Source organism: Dama dama, chromosome 11, assembly GCF_033118175.1.
Source record: "Dama dama isolate Ldn47 chromosome 11, ASM3311817v1, whole genome shotgun sequence".
Lineage (NCBI taxonomy): Eukaryota > Metazoa > Chordata > Mammalia > Artiodactyla > Cervidae > Dama > Dama dama.
The window spans coordinates 10,582,605-10,606,848 of record NC_083691.1 but is presented as its reverse complement, the minus strand read 5'-3'; the positions used below and the strand labels follow the sequence as shown (position 1 = coordinate 10,606,848).

The 24,244-nt window shown below is 37.9% G+C and overlaps 1 protein-coding gene across 6 annotated transcripts in view; it reads left to right on the top strand.

Moving 5' to 3' along the window:
- The window catches only part of GAPVD1 (GTPase activating protein and VPS9 domains 1), a 71,579-nt gene that overhangs the window by 8,439 nt on the left and 38,896 nt on the right, over positions 1 to 24,244 (top strand). For 4 of the 6 annotated variants that reach the window (XM_061154659.1, XM_061154657.1, XM_061154656.1 and 1 more), the window contains exons 2-8: positions 12,137 to 12,354; positions 13,629 to 14,472; positions 16,187 to 16,273; positions 17,130 to 17,264; positions 17,417 to 17,606; positions 20,069 to 20,229; positions 20,679 to 20,808. In XM_061154659.1, coding sequence (XP_061010642.1) covers positions 12,170 to 12,354; positions 13,629 to 14,472; positions 16,187 to 16,273; positions 17,130 to 17,264; positions 17,417 to 17,606; positions 20,069 to 20,229; positions 20,679 to 20,808 — 1,732 coding nt within the window. In that variant the 5' untranslated portion in view covers positions 12,137 to 12,169. The remainder of the gene's footprint in view (positions 1 to 12,136; positions 12,355 to 13,628; positions 14,473 to 16,186; positions 16,274 to 17,129; positions 17,265 to 17,416; positions 17,607 to 20,068; positions 20,230 to 20,678; positions 20,809 to 24,244) is intronic. The other 2 variants (XM_061154660.1, XM_061154658.1) reach the window with 1 other exon arrangement.

Here is a 24,244-nt window from a genome sequence, read left to right as displayed (position 1 = left end):
CAAAAATGCCAACCAAAGATATTAGAAAGTATCAGTTGTTTTCATATTTTCCCCTCATGATATACATTTCTTAATTGTGAAGAAATGTCCTTTTTTTGGTACCTTAATAATTATTTCGGACATACTCATTGGGAAATTAGTAGGTGTCTCCAACTTAAATTTTGTTGCTGTTCTCTAATCATTTTGGAACTGAGTTAGCAGCAGCTTGGCTGATTGCTAACTGGAGCATTGCTCTTCATCATTCAGTCGCTTGTTGATTAATTATTTATAAATTTATACATTGATTCAGTACCTGCTAAATACCAGTTCTTCTGCCAAGTAATGGAGATACCAAGATGACTGTGTCCCTGTTTCAGGGCACTTGAAGTTTTGTTGTGGAAACAACATTCTATTGCAAATAGTCTGGGAGAAAATATCTGACTCAAGAGACTGGTACAGGCTTCTCAGCTTGGGCTGGGCCCTGCCGCGTAAGTGGGGCTTAACTGACCACTAAAAGGAGTAGGCAGAGGATTCTGAATAGAGGGCATGCAGAAACCCAGTCTCTGACAACAACTCAAAACTGTCATTAGGATTCATGTATCCCTGTGAGAATGCAGGTCCCTCAAGCAGACCTTAACCTGTCCTGTTCATCAGTGCCTAGCGCTTCATAGGTATTTAGTAAACATTTGTTGAATGGGTGAGTGAAGCAAGTATGTTAAATAAAGCCTTACTGTGCTTGTCTGTCCATTTTTTGGAAAGAGCTGAGCTCATTATTTTTAATACCTGATGATTTTTAGAGTATGTAATTTAAAGAAACACAAAATGAGTAAGAAACTATTCCTGCATCGAAAGAGGTAAGTCTTGCAAGGGGAAACACATGTAGACAAATGATTGTAATTCAGCATGATTATATTTATATAAAAAGTTGCAGCAGACACCCATCTCTGGTATGGGTTGGTTATGTCCTTGAAAAGTGGTAGCTAATTAAAATCCTCAAATTAAAATACAGCTAATGTTGTAGTAGGTCATTAAAAAATGATGGTCATTTTTTTGCCTTGTCATATTAGTATAAATAGTACATGAATACTATGATGAAATGCATGTATATAATGAACAAAAAAGTAACTGACAGTTCTGTCAAGGTATAGGCATTAGTATATAACAATGTTTACTATGCTTGATCCTTGAGTAACATCAAAATTTTTCCTGAATCTGCACACTGCTTTACTGTTGTTTATTTAAAATGTCTTTTTGGGGACCCCTTAAAAATATTTTTAAAGAAGCTTTATGTTATTACCATAATGAGAGGCTGCTATCTCTTGCCCTAAATAGAAACCAAGTTAAATATTATAAAAACACAGCAGTGTTATAAAACTTAGCTTGCTGCTGTTTGCAGAAGGTGCTGACTTTGAGACCTGCTGTCCTTTAATTGAAAGGAGAGATTAGCAGGTGTTGGGCTTCCCTGGTAGCTCAGCTGGTAAAGAATCTGCCTGCAATGCAGGAGACCTGGGTTCGATCCCTGGTTGTGAAGATCCCCTGGAGGAGGGCATGGCAACCCACTCCAGTATTCTTGCCTGGAGAATCCCCGTGGACAGAGGAGTCTGACAGGCTACAGTCCACGGGGTCACAAAGAGTCGGACACCACTGAGCGACTAAGCACAGCCCAGCAAGTATTAGGGAAATGTTGAAGACAGACTGGTGCCTCGCTTAGATTTTCCCCATGATGTGAATAGGAGAACTGAAAGAGACTTTAAAATGGAGTGACTTTCCCACTCAGTGTCATCAGGGAGGAAGGACGTACCCTATTTGTTGTCAGAGGCAGTTCCCCCAGCACTTAGCAGTGGGAAGAGATTTGGGGGCTGGGCCTCAAAGGAGAAATTTGAGTTCACTTAAAGATAAGGAGGATATAGGCTTCATGTGTGCGCATGCGTGCGTGTGTGCATGGGGATGCTCACTTCTGTCCGACTCTTTGCAACGCCGTGGACTATAGCCTGCCAGGGTCATCTGTCCATGGGATTGTTTCTGGCAAGAAAACTGGAGCAGGTTACCATTTCCTCTGTCAGGGGATCTTCCTGACTCAAGGGATTGAACCCATGTCTCCTGTGTCTCCTGCAGTAGGGAGGAGAGTCCAGGAATGAGACTACTCAGATGATGAGACTCTTCATAGTCTGAAGGGTTGACTGGAGGAAGATGATAATCTTGAATTTTCCTAAACTTTCCCAATGAAGGGCCATTTTGATTTTCTGTTCTCCCACATGGAAGAAGGCAGAGGATACACTCAGAGCATAGATCACTTTGACAATGTTGATTACCCTCTGAGGTCACCTGCCCACAGGAAATCCCAGTTAGCTTCTAGAGAAAGAGAGCGAGGTGACCAAGATCTTCTGGTGCCAGTTAGGGAAGAATTGATGCTTTTGAACTGTGGTGTTGGAGAAGACCCTTGAGAGTCTCTTGGGCTGCAAGGAGATCCAACCAGTCCATCCTAAAGGAAATCAATCCTGAATATTCATTGGAAGGACTGATGATGAAGCTGAAACTCTCCAATACTTTGGCCACCTGATGTGAAGAACTGACTCATTTGTAAAGACCCTGATGCTGGGCAAGATTGAAGGTGGTAGGAGAAGGTGACGACAGAGGATGAGATGGCTGGATGGCATCACCAACTCGATAGACATGAACTTGAGTAAGCTCCGGGAGTTGGGGGAAGCCTGGCGTGCTGCAGTCCATGGAGTCACAAAGAGTTGGACACGATTGAGCAATTGAACTGAACTGAGGGAACTTGGATCTATTTGGAGTGTTAATTACGGGAAGGGGGTGGTACTCATAGTTCCTTGTTTTTCTGTCGAAAAGCTGAATTCTAGAAAGATTACATTAATCAGTAGAGATTATATAGCTAGTTTTGAGCTCGTTGCATTTTAGAGTGCTATACCCAGAACTCTGTTAGTCTTAGAAGATACTTCAGATAGGACCTGCTCTGTGTGTGTGTGTATATGTTTAATTATCAGGGTAATAATCTGGATCAGTCCCTAGTAACTTTTTCTAAACGTTCATATACCATTTCTTTAGTAGGATTTAGGTTGTTTAGTCCTGAAGTCCAACTAAACTTGACTTTGTCAGACAGTTTGAAACTTTTGAAGAAGAGGGGAATTGTCCAGCTACTGACTGACATATTAATAGTTGTTGGAAGAGTTAGGCGAGTAGAAGAAGTGACCTTGATGGTGAATTAAAGCACTCATTTTTGGGAGGCAAATGGCATGGTGGTTAAAATCTGGGTAGGCCAGGTACACCTGGATTCTGATCTTAGCTTTGCCAGTTACTGATTTGACCTTGGGCAGAATATTTAATTTACTCATCAGTAAAAGGTGGGCATGAATACTCTTCAGGGATGTTACACAGATTAAATGAGAATTTCCGTATAAAGTACCTGGTCGGTCCCTAGTAATGACAGTCCTGAAATGCCCAGTGGTTATCATTGTTTTTGTTTCCTAGGCACGCATACACTTAACTACCACCAGTCAAAACTCTCCTCTTCAAGCTCAACCACTACTACTTATAATGGCTTTTTAAAAATTTTGCTATTAAGTGGAAATTAGTATGGAAACTGACTTTCCCTAAACAATTCTGGCTGGGAAATTTATTTGCCTTGCTTCTTTTGACCAGGAATTAGTGCAGAATGTTAATACAGCTGTGGAACTTTTGCATTAGGAGGTTCCTGTGTTTTGTTTCTGATCACAGTGAACTGAAAGAAAAAATATTCTTAGTGTGATAGTTTAAAGACTGCAGTATGTTACCAGATGTTAATGGGTTCTGGGACGTCAGGTGATGATAAATTACAGTGTTCACGTGCAGTTCTCAAGTTCGTATATTTTTTCTTACTTAGAGCAGTTGCTAAATTGTATGCTTAGATTTAGAATTATGTTATTTATGCAACAAAAAATTAAAACAGACCTTACTTTTTAGAACAGTTTAATTTACAGAAAAACCTAGATGATAGTACAGGGAGTTGCCATACACCCAGCATCAAGTTCCTGTTGATATGGCACATTTGCTACAGTTAGTGAATTGGTATTGATAATTATTATTAATTAAAGTTCATACTTTATTCAGATTTCTTTAGTTTTTACCTGATGTCCTTTTTCTGTTCCAGGATCTCATTCAGGATATGTTACATTTAGCTGTTATTATCTCTGTAATTTTTGATTGGATCATCTTAATTAATCACATTATTTGCTTGCAAAACATGCTTTATTCTCAGAGTTCAAAGCCATACCTATGTGTGGCATATTATGTTACTAAAAACACTCTTTGATTGAAGATAGTTGGCCTTTAATTTCACTTTTTTTTTTTAATTTCACTTTTAATAAGCCTTTATGAGTGTAGGTTTCATCATGTTAGCAAGTAGTCTGTCTTACCTCTTTAATTATGTCTGATATTTCACACTTTCGTGGAAAGGTTCATTTTGGTTGCTTCTGTCATTTGAAGGACATGGAGTACGTCTCATTGTGTCCTAGTGAAGTGATAAAAATTACTCTACCTCTTTTTTGTGGGGGAACTAAGATCCCACGCTGTGCCACATGGCTTGTGGGATTTTACCTCATTGACCAGGGATTGAACCTAGGCCCTTGGCAGTGAAAGTGCAGAGTCCTAACCACTGGATCACCAGGAAATTCCCTACCCTACCTCATAATTGATAAGAATAGTGATGTCCTACATCATAGATTATTTATACTTCACAATCTTCTCATGTGAAGTATACTATTTAGCATATGAAGTAGGTAAGAGGTAAGAGCATTATCCCAGTTTTGAAGATGGGGAAGCAGAAACTTAGGTGAAATCACTAGCCACAGATCACGTTGCCAGTCAGAGTCCAGTCTTAAATCCTTCAGATCTTCTTACTGTAGTTTTTTGTTTGTTTTTTTTAGTATCCTTTCCATTGTCTTGTATGAAATAGTTTCTATAAAAAATGATAAAGTAGTGAGTGTTTTTCTTACTGACTTACAGAGTTGATCTTGAGTTTATTAAATTCCTGAAGCCTGGCGTGCTGCAGTCCATGGGATCTCAAAGAGCTGAACACAACTTAGCAACTGAACAGCAATAGAGATGATTAGATTAAACTCTCACTGTTACTAACTCTTACTGTTACTAAGTTTAAAACTCTTAACCTGCATATCATTAACTTGGGATGCTTTTTATTAGAAATTTTCATCAGTGAAATCATGAGACATGATTCTCATTCCATAAAACATTTGAAATGATTTCCCCCTACTTTTGAGTCCTTGAGTCACAGGAGTTTGTTCAGGCATAGTTGCTGACATGTGTAATACGTGTTTCCTCCTTGGAACTTTGAATGCATTTTCTGATTCATGTATTTCACTTTATCTGGTTATGCTTCCACTCCACGCTCTGTGTTAGAGTAGGTATGCTTGCTTATCAGGAGTTGACAGACTCTTTCTGTAAAAGGCCAGATAGTGAACGTTTTAGGCTTTGTGGGCATATGGACTCTGGTGGACTCTGGCAACTATTTAGCTCTGCTGTTGTAGCCTGAGAACAGCCATAGATAATACATAAACAAACGGGCATGGCTGTGTTCTGGTGAAACTTTATTTGTACAAGTAGGCAGCTGGTTGAATTTGACCCGCAGGGTGTGGTTTGGCAGCCTCTCCTCTACACAGTTGTAGGAATGATACAAAAACCCAGTGTGCTTGCTTCACTTCTTCCAACTAAAATCTCCCTCTGGGCTGTCAGTGATGAGTCTTCCTAACATGAGTTGAAAAGGTTAAAATCTGACTTAATACACATAGGTATAATTGATTTTATTTTTGTAGAAAATGTAGTTAAGTGGAACTGAGATTAATATAGATTCTCAAAGTCCAATTATTGACCCCTCCAAAAAGAAATCATCTAACTTTGAAAATGCTTGCAGCTTTCAGGGAAAAAATTCAGATATATAAAAAATTATATATCACTGTGAGATATACCTAAAGTTAATTTAAAAATTCTTTGATTTTTACTTACATTATTTTTCTCAGAGCAACTTGTGATAATAATGCAGTTAGCAAAACTATGAGAACTTGTGTTTGGCTGTGGTATTGGAGGCTGGGCATACATAGGTCTAAGAGATAATTCTCATTCATAGAGGGGACCCTTCATTCTTGCTGGAAGGACAATAGACATTAAACATGAAATTTAAAAGTAACAGTTCCAAAAAATAATAATAACCGTTCCAATTTAATGGTATGGATAAGCACTGCTTTAGGAGTTCAGAGTTGGAATTTATCACTGGGACAGACTGTATGGTTGGGAAGGAAGGTTTCGTTGAGCTAGGCCTTGAAGATTTAAAGGAGCAAATAGAATGAAGGTGAATTGAAAATAAAAATGAAGAGGCATAAGAGGGTTTGTGTAGAGAAATAATGTGAGATTAGGACTGGAGGGGAGGGTTAAAGGAAAACTGGCCCTTAAACATTAGGTTAACAAGTTTGGAAATTATCCTCTAAGAAGTAAGGAATAAATGTTAATTTTGAACGTGTAGTATTTTTAATGTTTTCAGTACAATGTGCTTATTGTAGTTAACATTTATTGATTGTTTTCGTAGTATTTACCTCTCCTCTTTTCCTGTCCGTCAGAGATTACATACCTGTTCTTCCTATGTTATTTCTTCCTCTGCTTATGAGGTTTCTAACATTATGTTACTGAAATGCCTCTTTTTCATTCATATATTCATTCAGCAGATGTGTACAGATGTGCATGATGTGATGGATTCTCTTCTAGTCAGTGTGAACAGAACTGGAAACAAATTAGGCATAAATCCCTCCTCTTAGGGAGTGTATATTTTCTTGGGGAGATGGTAAATACATAAGAGAGATAAGTGAAATGTATCGTAACCAGTGCTAACAAGTCAATCCTAAGGGAAATCAGTCCTGAATATTCATTGGAAGGACTGATGCTGAAGCTGAAGCTCCAATACTTTGGCCACTTGATGCAAAGAACTGTCTCATTTGAAAAGACCCTGATGCTGGGAAAGATTGAAGGCAGGAGGGGTAGGGGACAACAGAGGTTGAGATGGTTGGATGGCATCACCGATTGAATAGACATGAGTTTGAGCAAGCTCCAGGAGTTGGTGATGGACAGGGAAGCCTGGTGTGCTGCAGTCCATGGGGTTCGCAAACAGTTGGACACGACTGAGTGACTGAACTGAACAGGAAAAATGAAAGCAGGGAGACATAAGATGAGCATGTGACAGAGTGAGGGTTGGAATTTTAGGTAGGGTGGACAAGAAAGACTTCATTGAAGAAGATGACTCTGAGACCCAAAGGAAGTAAGAGACCTGGGTGGTAAGCAGGTGCGAAGATACTGGGGTGGCAGTATGCCCGGCAGGTTTGAGAATCTGGCTGGAATAGAATGACTGTGGGGGATGGTAAGAAAGTGATCTAGTATCTTCTTTGTGTCTCTTGATGAAATTATTAATAGTGTCTGCTTTGATTCCCAGTAGTGTCCCGGTTTGGATGGTAAGTTATATGGTCTGGTAATAGGAGATGAAGTCAGAGAGCTAAAGGGGGATAGAGACAGACCATGGAGAGCCAAGAAAAAAAGCTTTTGGAGGATTTTGAGCACAATGATGTGATTTGATTTAGGCTTTCCCAGGCTTTCACTTAGGTTCACTGTGGCCACTCTGTTGAGAATAGGCTGAGAGCAAAGGTTGAAGCAGGGAGCCTGTGGAAAATCTCTTCTGATGATTCCGTTTTCTGTGAAGTAGGAGGCAAGGGGCTGAGAATGAGAGGGGAAGAGGTTGGAGGTCTGAGGAGAGAGGATGGTGTAGATTGGTTGCTTGAGGGATTGGGGAGCGGTGGAGGGCTTGGGGGGTAACAGTGCGTGTGCCACGCCTCAGTGAAGGCCCGTGTGGGGTTGTGATCATGAGTTTGAAGTGATACTAGCGTGGTTGTGTGTGCCGGTTTTCTCCCCCACAGGTATAAACTAGGAGTTGGGAGGGCATTAGATTTAACTGGAATTGAGGGTTCGTCAAGTGAGGGGGCAAATTGCGGGCTTCCCAGGCAGCACTAGTGATAACTGGCCCGCCAGTGCAGGTAGATGTACTAGGCGTAGGTTCGATCCCTGGGTCGGGAAGATCCCCTGGAGGAGGACAACCCACTCTGGTGTTTTTGCCTGGAGAATCCCGTGTACAGAGGACCCTTGCAGGTGACAGTCCATTGGGTCACAAAGAGTTGGACACGACTAAAGCAACTTAGCATGCTTGCACGGAGCAGACTGAGAGCGCATTTGGCCAGTGATCGTAATGATTGACTGTGGGGTTTATGCTAGTTGGGTAAGGAGGGGAGCAGAGACAGGAGGAAGCTGAAGGTTAGTTTAAGAAAATATATATATGTATATATATATATATATATATAATAGACTTAATGGCTTGAAATTCTTGGTGGGGTCAAATGATCATTGGAGGGAGAGTTGTAGGGGAAGGAGAGAGACTGTAGTACATGATAGCAGTAAGGGTGGGTAGTAGGTCACATAGTCTGATGAACTTGAAAGAAAATGCTTAGCAAGTTTACCTAGTGTTCTGGATTTATTTAAAATATGTTCACAAAAATGTCTTTGAAGACATTTGGGGCTATCAAAGGGTTTAGAAGGTGAGTTCTTGTTGAAATATTTGAAGCATTACTTTCACGTGATTTTTTATTTTTAAATATTTATTTATTTGGCCATGGCAGGTCTCAGTTGCAGCCATGTGTTAATTTTTTTTAAGTGAAGGTTTACTTGAAGGTTTTGGCTTCTAAATTGCATGGATTGGTTCATATTTTGCTATGTCGTTGGAAACATTTTATGCGTCCTATCTTGAACAGAATTTTGGTTTTAATTGGACTGTGAGCTCCTTGAGATTAGGGGACCTGGCTAGGTTTCAACAATAGTTGATAAGATATTTTGTTAAGTTGTATTAAGGCAGCAAGAAAGGTACAGTTTGAGAATTGCCAAAATATTTTCCTCTATCATTTTATTATGAAAAACTTCTAACATAAAGAAACTGTTGAAGAGTAGTACAGTGATCACCATATACCCACCAACCAGATTCAACAGTGTTTATATTCTGCATTGTTTTACAAATCTTTTAATTTTTTTTTTGACCATGCACAAGTGAGTTCCAGATATCCTGACACTTCACTTCTACATGCCTGAGCATGCATCTCTGAAAAATACAGTGTTCTGCTGTGTAACCACAGGATTTTTCTGAGCCATTCTTGTAGAGATCAGGGAAACAGTAAAATGTATTGGCTCTGTCACCTGTCACCCACTTGGCCTCATGCAAGTTACTTAATGTCCCTGAGCCTTAATTTCCTTTGCTGCAAAGTTCCTATCTCAGAGGGATGTTGTGAGGATGAAGTGTGTAAAGTTCTTAGAACCACACCAGGCACAATTTTCAGTTTATAAAGTGTTTTCTCACTTAATAATTCTGGTGTACACCACCACAGCCAACCCTTGTCGCCGGAGTGGGAAACATCTGCCTCGCCATTTCCATGTATGTATTAGCAAGCTAGTATTTTCTGCTTCCAGTATCTGTCACATCTGTCCGATTCTTTCCACTGCCACTGCAATATTTCTTGCCTATCAACAAGTTCGTAGTGTTTCTTTATCTAGTTCCATCCCTGTCTCCTCATCTTTCTCCTTACTGCCAGAGTTTAAGTTCTCAAATATGAATTTAATCATGTTAATCCATTTAAACTCTTTCCCCATCTCCTACAGTCCAGTTTCTTAACACTGGCTTCTGTGTGCAGTCTGTCTCTGTAGCCTTGTCTCATTATACATTGAGTCCTCTGCCTCCAGCCTCACTCTTAACACACACAAACACACATGCCCCCAAACTGTAGGAAGTCACATGTAGTTCTCTGAATATCACACACCTCTGTGCTTTTGCTTGATTGGCTCCATGTATCTGGAAGTCTACCCCTTCCCAAGATCCTTTTTGTCTGGCAAATTCTTATCCCACCCCTGCCTCCCCGCCCAAATACTTGTCTTTCAAGACCAGACTCTACCTAACTTCTCAGTCACTCCTCTTTTGTCCCCACTCTGCATTGTACACCCTTCAGCATATCACCCATATTTTGGGACAGCCACTAACTTGCACGTCTAATATAATGGGGGTTCTAGTAGATTAGAAAGTCCTTGAGGACTGGGTTTTATCTTTTTTTTTTGTATCCCTAGTACCTAATGTGTTGCTCATGCCAGGCACAAAATAAATGTAGGTATTGTGTCCACGTTTTATGGAGAAAAAAGCCTGAGGTTTAGAGAATATGCGTATGTACCCAAGGTAACAGAACTATTAATGAAACATAGAGATCTTTAAGAGTCCATTTCAGTTTTGTGTTCATTAACTATAATACTCATAATTAAAACCATTTGTTCAATGATTCTGTTCTTAGTCTGTGAACTTAGAGCCCCCTAGAGGATGTTAGAATTCCCTCATGGAAGTTTACAAAGTCATATGTATTTTCTTTAGACTCAAATAAGATTATATATGTTTGGCACCAGTTTTTTTGAATGTACATGGATGCTTTTGTGACCTAATAATGAATCATCTTGGTGAAGTAGACATATTTAAAATCTTTGAGAGGAAAGCAGTCTGAGGGTCTTAATACAAGAGACTTGAAATAGTTTGCTAGGTAATTGATAAAGTACAAGAAAGTGTTTTTTTTGAAAGCAGTTAAATTCAGGTTAGATGATAATACCAGAAACTTTCCTAGAAATCAGTAGTTCATTAAAATAAAGGTTAAAAATTTCTGAAATCAAACTTATTTTAAAAATTGTTAAATCTGTTTTGATATTTAAATTTAAAACTGGCTTTAAATATATTTCCATTGATTCTCATAATGTTTAATTCTTGGTATTTTTTTAAGTCTTAGCACAAAAATATTTATTTCATTTTATAAACATATTTTCATTGGATCTATAAACATTTTGAGAGTTCTATGGGCTAGGTTCCTCTTTCCAAATCTGAATTCACTGCAAATTATATTTTATCAATTCCAAATAAATCCATTATGAGTCTGATAGGTTGGGACAACATTTTTTAAAAGATTTTTTAATATATTTCTTTAAAATGTATTTTTATTTGGAGGGGGACAGCTCCCCCCCAACTTTATTGAAGTATAATTGACATATAGCGTTGTGTAAGTTTAAGTTATATAATAAACAATTTGGTACACATATATTGCAAAAGTTTGCCACAGTGAAGTTAGATAATGCATCCTTTACCTCATGTAATTACTATTTTCTTGTTATTATGATGATATCATTTAAAGCTTTCTCATAGCAGCTTATAAGTATACAATCTTAATGTTTAATTCTTTAAAAAAATTTTTATTCAGGTATAGATTCAACATTGATTTAAATATAAATTCAACATAGGCAGGTATAAATTCAACATTGATTTACAGTGTTGTGAAGTAACTCAGATGTAAGTATACGTTCCCACTATGGTTTATCACGGGACGTTGAATATAGTTCCCCGTGCTATACAGCAGGACCTTGTTTATTCATCCTGTGTGTAATAGTTTGCATCTGCTGATCCCAAACTCCCAGTCCTTCCCTTCCCCACCGCTAATGTTTAATTCTTAATGAGAAGCATTTTTCTAACTTAATGACTGCTGTCTGGACACAACGTTGTATTCTGCTATCTGGGCCACAAATGCTTCTATTGCTGATATAAAACATTTGTGGTCTGGCAGGCATTCCAGCTTCAAGGGTATAGCTTAAATAATAATGCTCTAAAATATGTGTGCTATTTTTATCCGTTTGTTTAGCTACTAGATGAACAAGAATTGTGTGATTTCATTCATTCCTGTGGCAAATACTTCTTTACCTCCTGGCGTGAGCCAAGCCCTCTCCTTAGCCCCGAAATTACAGCTGTAAGTCAAAAGCAGACAAGCCTTGTTCTTGGCGGTCCTTGCCTTTCAGTGGGGAAGCCCCACTCTAAGCATCTTGAACATGCATGTAATATAATGCTGAGTAGGGGCAAATGCTTAATAAAAGGTCAAAAGAGGGAATAAGAAGTGATTTTCTCTATTTTAGAATGAGTTGTTTTAGAAGACCTTTCTCAATAGACATTTGAGCAGAGAGACCCGAAAATAAATACAAATTTTTTTTTTTTCCCTCTTAGTGATCAGCCTTTGTACCTTCTCCACATTTGAAGATGGTGAAGCTAGATATTCATACTCTGGCCCATCACCTCAAGCAGGAACGCTTATACGTGAACTCTGAGAAACAGCTCATTCAGAGGCTTAATGCAGATGTACTTAAGACAGCTGAAAAGTTGTATCGTACAGCATGGATTGCTAAGCAACAGAGAATTAATTTGGATCGGCTTATCATCACCAGGTAAAGAAAAGGTTTTGAGTTCAGAAATTTTATAAACCGCTATAATTCTGCTTATGGCAGTTACATAACTGCTAACTGCAAATAAACAAATATATTTCTAACAAAGTGCATTGTTTAAGATAACTGAAATCAGCATCCCAATGGTGAGTCTTTGCTTATTTTGTTTATTAATTAACGTATTGATCTAAGCACTGTTGTAGAGAATTACAACTTCAGCATTAATATTTTATACCACACCATTTGATTTTGTATATTGGCATTAAATAACATTTTATTGTTATAGAGAGTAAGTTATCTTGTTTCCTACTCTTCTCCTAATATTATTTAAAAAATACATTTTCATGTTTTGCTATTGTATATCTACTTTGCAGTCTTAGAAACCTCATTTTTCACTGTGTTAATACTTCCTTATTCTACTGTTCCAAGAAGCAGTTTTTTTTTTTTTTGGCTGCACCACAGGGCATGTGGGATCTTAGTTCCCCAACCAGGGATTGCACTCATGCCCCCTGCAGTGGAAGTGTGGGTTCTTAACCACTGGACCACCAGGGAAGTCCCTCAAGAAGCGGTTTTTAAGTTTAGAAATAGTGATGCTGTGGTATACTGTCTAGAAAAGAAGACAGACATAGAAGAGTACATATTGTATGACTCCATAAATATGAAATTCAAAAAGATGCAGGACTAATCTTCAGTCCTAAAGGAAATCAACCCTGAATATTCATTGGAAGGACTGATTCTGAAGCCGAAGCTCTAATACTTTGGCCACCTGATGCAAAGAGCTGATTCATTGGAAAAGACCCTGGTGCTGGGAAAGATAGAAGGCAGGAGGAGAAGGGGACGACCGAGGATGAGATGGTTAGATAGCATCACTAACTCAGTGGACATGAGTTTGAGCAAACTCTGGGAGATGGTGAAGGACAGGGAAGCCTGACGTGCTGTAGTCCATGGGGGTCGCAAAGAGTTGGACACGACTGAGTGACTGAACAGCAACAATCTTCAATGATAGAAATCAGAATAATGGTTATTTCTCAATATTTTTCATGGAACCTGATTTAATATGAGAAACCTGTCCTCCTTTGTACTTTTTGGTTTTGACTTTCTTTACATATTCAGGTGCTGGTGGTCTGAAAGATTTTAGCAATGCCTAGTGATCTCATTGCTGGGACTGTAACCAACTCACATTTCCATGCTTCAGTATAGTATATGTATTATATTATTATTGTTGTTAATTTTATTATTTTGCTTGTTTGCTATTTTTTTTTTTTTTTTTTTTTTAGTGCTGAAGCTTCCCCTGCTGAATGTTGCCAACATGCTAAGATTTTGGAAGACACACAGTTTGTTGATGGGTATAAGCAACTGGGATTTCAGGAGACTGCTTATGGAGAATTCTTGAGTCGACTAAGGGAAAATCCTCGTCTTATTGCCTCCTCCTTGGTTGCTGGAGAGAAACTCAATCAGGAGCACACACAGAGTGTCATTTACACAGTTTTTACCTCTCTCTATGGCAACTGCATTATGCAAGAAGATGAAAGCTACCTCCTTCAGGTGTTGAGATACTTGATTGAATTTGAACTTAAAGAAAGTGACAACCCCAGACGACTTTTGAGGAGAGGAACCTGTGCCTTCAGCATCTTATTTAAGCTTTTCTCTGAAGGACTGTTTTCTGCCAAACTTTTCCTCACAGCTACTTTACATGAGCCAATCATGCAACTGCTTGTTGAAGACGAAGATCACCTGGAGACAGACCCAAACAAGCTGATTGAGAGGTTCTCCCCAGCTCAACAGGAAAAACTCTTTGGAGAGAAAGGCTCAGACAGGTTCAGGCAGAAGGTTCAAGAGATGGTGGATTCCAATGAGGCCAAACTCGTGGCCTTGGTGAACAAATTTATTGGTTATCTCAAACAGAACACTTACTGCTTCCCACATAGTCTGAGGTGGATTGTGTCACAGATGTACAAAACTCTCTCCTGTGTAGACAGACTGGAAGTAGGAGAGGTCAGGGCCATGTGCACTGACCTCCTGTTGGCCTGCTTCATTTGTCCTGCAGTTGTCAATCCAGAACAGTATGGAATAATCTCTGATGCTCCCATTAATGAGGTGGCGAGATTTAATCTGATGCAGGTATGCTTTTGCTGGGCATTCCGTGTAAAATCAGTTGATTGGGCATTGGGGTGGGAACGGAAAGTATGATGACGTTGTTCGTATATTCTTACCATTCTTTTCCCCCAAAGTGTCCCAGATATTTGCTTCTTAAGTTCTGTGTTGGTTTTTAAATGGAGTCCTCACACACTTTAAATATTTAGATGATTCCATTTTCTAGAACAAACCCACCATCCCTTTCCCATGATTTCACAATCCAGAATGATTAAAAACTGAGAGGGTCTTTTATACTTCCTTTGGTAGTAAAACCTATCCTGAACTAACAAGAGGCTATTTATAGTCCATTTAGTGTTAATGAGTATTTGTGTTATGCTGTGGGAATGTTAATTTATCTGATTATAAGATGCCACCCTAAATACTGGACATGTTATGTGTATATGTAACCAGCCTTTCTAAAATCTCCAGATTTTGAAATCTGAAACTCTTCTGGACCTAAATGTTTTCAAAAGAGGATTTTTGTATCTATGTTAGCACTTTTCTTTCCCCTAATCATCTGAACTACTGAAATCATGTTTTTATTTCTTAGGGGGTTCTTTTAATTATATGTTAGTCCCAAAAATACTGTGAAGAAGATAGATTTTATTTGGAATAGCATTGGATGATTTTTTTTTTTTTAATGGTAAGCTTTTTTTTCACAATTAGTTCTGTCATGTTGGGGTGTTTAGAAATTACATAGACATCTCTGAAATAAAATTAGAATTTCTTTGTCATCTCTGAAACACTAAATTTATTCTTACGATAACATCATTATAGTTTTATTTTTGTCATTCCAGTAGAGATAGAATCACATGCTTTCAAAATGAGTAAAAGGGATTGTCCCAGATTTGAAGATGATGCTATATGATAATAACTTTCAGCAAAATATCTTTAGAGAGTAGATTAACAGTTCACTTTTGGCAGTAAGGATCTGGCTCTGAGAGTTAATACTTTCAAAACGGCTTATATTCTGTAGGAATTATTTGCTTTCAAGTCTCGAAAAAATTTTTTACCTTGAGTACTTTATAAACTATAGAAAAAAGTACTTAATAATAACGAGATAGTTTGTCAGCTTTTACAAATTAAGTTTTTATAGATATGATAAGTATAGTAGCAGAAACAAAGGTCATGTACCTTTATTTCCTATTGTCAATATAATATGCGTTAAAGACAAAGCAAAGTTTTCTACTCATTTGTTATAGTTCAATCTAAACGTAATAAAATATAGTGGGCTTCCCTGGTGGCCCAGTAGTAAAGAACCTGCCTGCCAAGGCAGGGGACACGGGTTCGATCCCTGGTCTGGGAAGATCCCACTTGCTGGGAAGCATCTGGTGCGTACACCACAGCTCCTGAGCCCTTGCACTCTCGAGCCTGTGCTCTGCCTCAAGAGAAGCCTCTGCACTGCAACTCAAGAGTAGCCCCTGCTCATTGCAACGAGAGAAAAAGCCTGTGCAGCAATGAAGACCCAGTCTAGCCAAAAATAAATAAATAAATAAAAATTAAAAAAAAGGAAGTCCTTAAAATATAGTAAAAGCTGACAGAGTCAAGATGCATATTTTGTTTGGGATCCCATTTTGTATGCTTGGTTAGGTGGTGTGAATATTCTTATGAAACAGATTTTTAGAGTAGGATGGAGATGCTTTCACAGTGGGGACTGTCTCTCCAGCCTGCATCTTCCCACCTGTGTTCTGGGTTGCAGGTTGGCCGCCTTTTGCAGCAGTTAGCAATGACTGGCTCTGAAGAGGGAGATCCCCGGACAAAGAGCAGCCTTGGAAAATTTGACAAAGTAAGAGCGGATCCTATGTCATGTGAAGGACTCTGTATGGAAAGTTCTGCTAAAATAGTAGTGAACCTATCTGTTCTCATTATTAAATCTTATCTCTCAGTGATGTGTAAATTAAAGACTCTTTCATTATGCTTGGTTTGGCTGCAGAGGATACAATGTTGGATCAGTAGCATTTAAAGAAAGATGTCATCAAAGATTACTAATGCTCACTTGCTGAAATGTTGAGGCGATGCCATTGTAATGAGAGCCAAAGAGCTGTTAAGATTATTTTTTAAAGTTTGATTTTTAAAAATTGTTACAAAATTAAGTCTATGAATTTATGAATCAGCAATGATTGTATAATTTTAAGTGGATTTCATAAATTAACATGGCATTGTTCAGTTGGTTTAACTAAATAAAAACTTATCATATTTTTAGTAGGCTGTACATTCAACCTAGATTAAAATTCAAAGGTTAGGTAGTGAAGTTTCCCTTCCACCTCTGATCTCTAACCTTTATTTCCTCCTCTAAAGGTTCTTTATATTATCAATCTTTTGTGTGTCCCTCAAGAAGTCTATATGTATATTCCTAATATATTTTTAGGAATATGTTTTCCTAATTACAAGTGGTAGGACTGTGTGCACTGTTTGCCTCATGTTTCACATACCAGACTATCTTGTTGCTTATTATATATCAATTTATATCAATTATTTTATATCAATTTGATATAAATTTTGGGTTTAACCCAAATATTGGGTTTAATATAATTTTCAAGAAGAAAAGCTTTCTATGTGCTTGTTTGTCTTAATCAGAAATTTTGTTCCCTTACTTTAAAGGGAGAGTGTTTCACAGTGGTTTTTTTCTCCTGTTTGAACAGAGCTGTGTTGCTGCTTTCCTTGATGTTGTGATTGGAGGCCGTGCAGTGGAGACCCCGCCAATGTCCTCCGTTAATCTCCTGGAAGGGCTGAGCAGAACTGTGGTTTATATAACCTACAGTCAGCTTATTACTCTGGTAATGGCTCTATTCTGTAATAGAATTCCCCCCCCCCCCCCCCAAAAGTCATTTATCTAAATGTGGGCAGACCCATAGAGTACATTGTGTGAGAAATATACACTGTTTGAAAAATTGATCTCACAAGCTAATGTCCTTTTTACTTTTGCCAGGTGAATTTTATGAAGAGTGTGATGTCTGGAGATCAACTGAGAGAAGATAGGATGGCTCTTGACAACTTACTGGCAAATCTACCCCAGGCGAAGCCAGGCAAAAGCAGCAGTCTAGAAATGACCCCCTACAATACTCCTCAGCTGTCTCCAGCAACGACTCCAGCAAATAAAAAGAATCGATTACCTATAGGTAAAGAGAATTTCTCATATTGAGGCTTTCCTTTAAATTTAATGTTTCTTTATTAGGCTAGGCTATTGCTTGGTGATTGGGAGTATAGTTTTCAATAATTTGGAGAAGTTCTTCTCTTCATTTTTACTGGGAGTAATTCAGGTTTTAACATTAAAAAAATATTGCACCACATCAGTAGGCTTTAGCTTTATCTAGACATACTTTTCATAATTGATTGAAATCATGCCACTTACTTATATTTCAGTATCTTGGACAATTTTGAAAATGTGATTTGCTCTAAGTAGTCATTATTTGAATTTTGTAGCCCTGTTCTTTCCATAAAGTTCTAAATTATATAATAAAATAGTATTATTTTAGAAGTTTTCTATTGGTAAAGTTGAAAACATATAGCTACTGTTTTTCATTATTATTAATAGTTGATCTTTTATGACTGAGTTTAAATCTTTGTTATTTTATGAAATAAGGCAAAACTTTCATTTTATTTTGTCAAGTTTATTAAGAATTGGGCTTCCCAGATGGCTCAGTGGTAAAGAATCCACCTGCAATGCAGGAGACACAGGAGACATGGATTCGATCCCTGGGTCAGGAAGATCCCCTGGAGTAGGAAATGGTAACCCACTCCAGTATCCTTGCCTGGAAAATTCCATAGACAGAGGAGCCTGACGGGCTACAGTCCACGGGGTCCCAAAGAATCAGACATGACTGAGCACACACAAGTATCATCAGTAGGAATGTGGCATCATCATCTTCAAGTCTTTGGCTTTCATCATCCCAAAATGTCAATTTTCAGAGCTAGAGAAAGAAAAAAGTAAAACTTGACACTCAGGATTATAGTCTATTTGCATTGGTGTTTTTTTTTTAGCATGAAGAAACAAATGATGTTTGGCAAACCAGAGATTTTTTGTTTCCTCCATGATTCACTTGTGTCCGTTAGTTCTTTCATTTCTTGTCATCCAGAAGTGTCATTATATAAAAGGAAAAGTATCATGGAAAGTAAACTTCAAATGTTTGCCCGTTGTGATTTTGTACAGTTGTGTGACCTGGTCGTTGAACTTATTTCCTATTGTAAGAGCTATGTCCGTTATTCAGAGGGTCGATTTTCTTTCTGTTTAATGCCTTCGCAACCCAGGACAACAGTTAGCAGCCATCACTGCCTGGGATTCCTCAGCCACCAGTCTTACTGCTCATATTACTCTAGTAACCCCGTTTGGTGGGTAATAGGCTGTTCCTCTTCTTATGTAACTTTTATTTAAGAAATAGTTTATGAAATTGTGCTCCATGTGCATGTTGCTTTTGCTTTATGTAAATTGCTACATGAATTTTGATTACTTGCATTTTTACAAATTGTAAAGTTTATCCTGTAAGATTCATGTAGTTGTTCATAAAGCTGAATTTAAGCTTACAATTCAAGAGAAGACAGAATCAGTGAAGAGAGGTGTGAGTGAAACCTGTTTTAGACTTTTGGAAGTTGGTGTGTACTTTGAGTTTTTGAAAGTACAAGTGATTGATTATGTTTCTGTCTTCAAGTAGGTCAGCTTTCACTCAAACTGAAGGTGAAAGGCTTTTGTTATTATTGAGTGTTTTGGCTTTGTGTGTGTTTTTGATTATTTTGTACAGAAAGAGTATCTATTTAGTATTCTGGTTGTATCAAATTGTAATGGCCTCTGAAAGAAAACTGAAACTTTTCTCAAAGAACTGAAACTCATAGAGAAATTGTTACAAACTATCTAAATTTTTCAGTTTCCAAAGTTCTTACAAGATCTATAGGATGGAATACTTTCTAAAGCTATTACTTACTTATAGACAGGGGAAAAAGCACTGCAAAATAATTAGATCCTTCATTAGTTTAGACTGTTCCCATAAAGCAGAAAGGAAATGTATATTCAAACATAGAGAACTCTTCTGTATCTTTGAAAAGAGGTTAATACAGTTCAGAAAAAACAAGGTTTTGATTCTGTTTTATTAACAGTTGCCTAATTAACCTGTATAACTCTGTATGGCTATCGGATTTCCATATGAAGTTTTCTAATGCTTGTGAGTGTAGTTATGAGTATGGGAGACCTGTGGCAGTTAAGTCATTATGTTGTAGAAGTAGTTGAAGATATCTTGAAAAGATAAAAGAATAAAGTAATGCTTTTCTTGTCACCCCCACATCTTAAAGTGATTGAGGCATGTTTACTGTTCTGCAGGTGTAATCTGTTTGTCACTCCCTGTCAGGTGAACATGGATCATTGTTTCTGTGGATCAATTTTGAAGGAGAGTTTGTGTCAGTCACTAGAAGGATACCTGGGAAGATATATATATATATATTTTTTTTTTTTTTCTCATTCACATTCTCACCAGTCTTTTTTTGTGCATGCGCAAGCGTTCTACATTAATAGAAAATATATTTTTGTATTAATGTGCCATTTTCTTCATTTTGTTTTTTCTGTAAATTATCATACTTGAAATTTTTTTGTTAGCAACTAGGAGCAGAAGCCGCACTAATGTGCTAATGGACTTGCATATGGACCATGAAGGATCAGCTCAAGAAACCATCCAGGAGGTGCAGCCAGAAGAGGTGTTGGTCATTTCCTTAGGAACAGGTCCCCAGCTTACTCCAGGGATGATGTCAGAAAATGAGGTATGATTGTATTGCTACATACACTTTTAGCTATTAACCTTAAGAAATTTAGATTTTTTTTTTTTTGGCTATGCTGTGTAGCATGAGGGATTTTGGTTCTCCAATCTGAGATTGAACCCATTCCCGCTGCAATGGAAGCTGGGAGTCTTAACCTCTAACCATCAGGGACAGACTGCTGGCTCTGAAGCCTTGGATTCCTGCAGTCCTGAACTGCCATTGACATCTGATTGCCTCTTCAGTCGTTGACACCAGTAGGGTCATGGAAAGGCACAGGTTCAGTCTTCATTGATGTACTTTCATCCCAGGGGCACTTAGACCCTGTAAATGGGTTTTTAGTTTAAAAATGATCATTTAATGTTAAGAAGAAATTAAATATGCATTTGCCGTGGTTTGTTTTTCTTATCAGCAGTCTTTCTGTTGGGATAAACTAATGGCATTTTATTTTTCAGGTCCTCAACATGCAGCTTTCGGATGGAGGACAAGGAGACGTCCCTGTCGATGAAAACAAACTCCACGGTAAACCTGATAAAACCTTGCGCTTCTCCCTGTGCAGTGATAATCTGGAAGGAATATCTGAAGGTGAAGGGTTACTTCATTCAAGGAGTTGTGTGATTCAAGTAATATTTTGTTTTGTGTTCTTTAAAGGAGCCTTATAAATTATAATTATGCCATCTGTGCCTCTCACCGAGGAGAGTAATGAAGTTTTCCTCTAATGATCTTGAACAGTTGGCTATAAAGATTATTTCTCTGAATAAAATTAAGACGGCAAGAGACCTTTGGTCATATAAAGTAGAGAAGATGTACGTCTTTATTGAGACTTGAATAATACTGAGTTTTATTTCACTAGTATTAAAATATACCAACTCTTATAGAGCTCCTTTAGAGGGATTAATGCATGTCTAAATGGAAAAAATGGACTCATAATATTTCAGGACGTTGTGTATGCTTTTAACCTTTTAATGAAGCGGAAAGATACAATGGAAATAGGATAGGAATTAAAAAGGAAATAAAAAGGTAAGATTGTAAAGTGAGAATATGTCACTCCATGTGCAAGCATAAGCTTTATTAATGGAAAAGTTTCAAGTTGATTAACATTTTATTTTATTATTATTATTTTTTTTCCATTTATTTTTATTAGTTGGAGGCTAATTACTTTACAGTATTGTAGTGGGTTTTGTCATACATTGACATGAATCAGCCATGGATTTACATGTATTCCCCATCCTGATCCCCCCTCCCACCTCCCTCTCTACCCAATCCCTCTGGGTCTTCCCAGTGCACCAGGCCCGAGCACTTGTCTCATGCATCCCACCTGGGCTGGTGATCTGTTTCACTATAGATAATATACATGTTTCGATGCTGTTCTCTTGAAACATCCCCCCCCTCACCTTCTCCCACAGAGTCCAAAAGTCTGTTCTGTACATCTGTGTCTCTTTTTCTGTTTTGCATATAGGGTTATGATTACCATCTTTCTAAATTCCATATATATGTGTTAGTATGCTATAATGTTCTTTATCTTTCTGGCTTACTTCACTCTGTATAATGGGCTCCAGTTTCATCCATCTCATTGGAACTGATTCAAATGAATTCTTTTTAATGGCTGAGTAATATTCCATGGTGTATATGTACCACAGCTTCCTTATCCATTCGTCTGCTGATGGGCATCTAGGTTGCTTCCATGTCCTGGCTATTATAAACAGTGCTGCGATGAACATTGGGGTGCACGTGTCTCTTTCTGATCTGGTTTCCTCGGTGTGTATGCCCAGAAGTGGTGCTGCTGGGTCATATGGCAGTTCTATTTCCAGTTTTTTAAGAAATCTCCACACTGTTCTCCATAGCGACTGTACTAGTTTGCATTCCCACCAACAGTGTAAGAGGGTTCCCTTTTCTCCACACCCTCTCCAGCATTTATTGCTTGTAGACTTTTGGATAGCAGCCATCCTGACTGGTGTGTAATGGTACCTCATTGAGGTTTTGATTTGCATTTCTCTGATGATGAGTGATGTTGAGCATCTTTTCATGTGTTTGTTAGCCATCTGTATGTCTTCTTTGGAGAAATGTCTGTTTAGTTCTTTGGCCCATTTTTTGATTGGGTCATTTATTTTTTTGGAATTGAGCTGCAGGAGTTGCTTGTATATTTTTGAGATTGATCCTTTGTCTGTTGCTTCGTTTGCCATTATTTTCTCCCAATCTGAGGGCTGTCTTTTCACCCTGCTTATAGTTTCCTTTGTTGTGCAAAAGCTTTTACGTTTCATTAGGTCCCATTTGTTTAGTTTTGCTTTTATTTCCAATATTCTTGGAGGTGGGTCATAGAGGATCCTGCTGTGATTTATGTCAGAGAGTGTTTTGCCTATGTTCTCCTCTAGGAGTTTTGTAGTTTCTGGTCTTACATTTAGGTCTTTAATCCATTTTGAGTTTATTTTTGTGTATGGTGTTAGAAAGTGTTCTAGTTTCATTCTTTTACAAGTGGTTGACCAGTTTTCCCAGCACCACTTGTTAAAGAGGTTGTCTTTTCCATTGTATATCCTTGCCTCCTTTGTCAAAGATAAGGTGTCCATAGGTTCGTGGATTTATCTCTGGGCTTTCTATTCTGTTCCATTGATCTATATTTCTGTCTTTGTGCCAGTACCATACTGTCTTGGTGACTGTGGCTTTGTAGTATAGTCTGAAGTCAGGCAGGTTGATTCCTCCAGTTCCATTCTTCTTTCTCAAGATTACTTTGGCTATTCGAGGTTTTTTGTATTTCCATACAAATTGAGAAATTATTTGTTCTAGTTCTGTGAAAAATACCGTTGGTAGCTTGATAGGGATTGCATTGAATCTATAGATTGCTTTGGGTAGAATAGCCATTTTGACAATATTGATTCTTCCAGTCCATGAACACGGTATGTTTCTCTATCTGTTTGTGTCCTCTTTGATGTCTTTCATCAGTGTTTTATAGTTTTCTATGTATAGGTCTTCTGTTTCTTTAGGTAGATATACTCCTAAGTATTTTATTCTTTTTGTTGCAATGGTGAATGGTATTGTTTCCTTAATTTCTCTTTCTGTTTTCTCATTGTTAGTGTATAGGAATGCAAGGGATTTCTGTGTGTTAATTTTATATCCTGCAACTTTACTATATTCGTTGATTAGCTCTAGTAATTTTCTGGTAGAGTCTTTAGGATTTTCTATGTAGAGGATCATGTCATCTGCAAAAAGCGAGAGTTTCACTTCTTCTTTTCCTATCTGGATTCCTTTTACTTCTTTTTCTGCTCTGATTGCTGTGGCCAAAACTTCCAACACTATGTTGAACAGTAGTGGTGAGAGTGGGCACCCTTGTCTTGTTCCTGATTTTAGGGGAAATGCTTTCAATTTTTCACCATTGAGGGTAATGCTTGCTGTGAGTTTGTCATATGTAGCTTTTATTATGTTGAGGTATGTTCCTTCTATTCCTGCTTTCTGGAGAGTTTTAATCATAAATGGGTGTTGAATTTTGTCAAAGGCTTTTTCTGCATCTATTGAGATAATCATATAGTTTTTATCTTTCAATTTGTTAATATTGTGTATTACATTGATTGATATGTAGATATTAAAGAATCATTGCATTCCTGGGATAAAGCCCACTTGGTCATGGTGTATGATTTTTTTAATATGTTGTTGGATTTTGTTTGCTAGAATTTTGTTAAGGATTTTTGCATCTGTGTTCATCAGTGATATTGGCCTGTAGTTTTCTTTTTTTGTGGCATCTTTGTCTGGTTTTGGAATTAGGGTGACAGTGGCCTCATAGAAAGAGTTTGGAAGTTTACCTTCTTCTGCAGTTTTCTGGAAGAGTTTGAGTAAGACAGGTGTTAACTCTTCTCTAAATTTTTGGTAGAATTCAGCTGTGAAGCCATCTGGTCCTGGGCTTTTGTTTGCTGGAAGATTTCTGATTACAGTTTCAATTTCCTTGCTTGTGATGGGTCTGTTAAGATCTTCTGTTTCTTCCTGGTTCAGTTTTGGAAAGTTATACTTTTCTAAGAATTTGTCCATTTCTTCC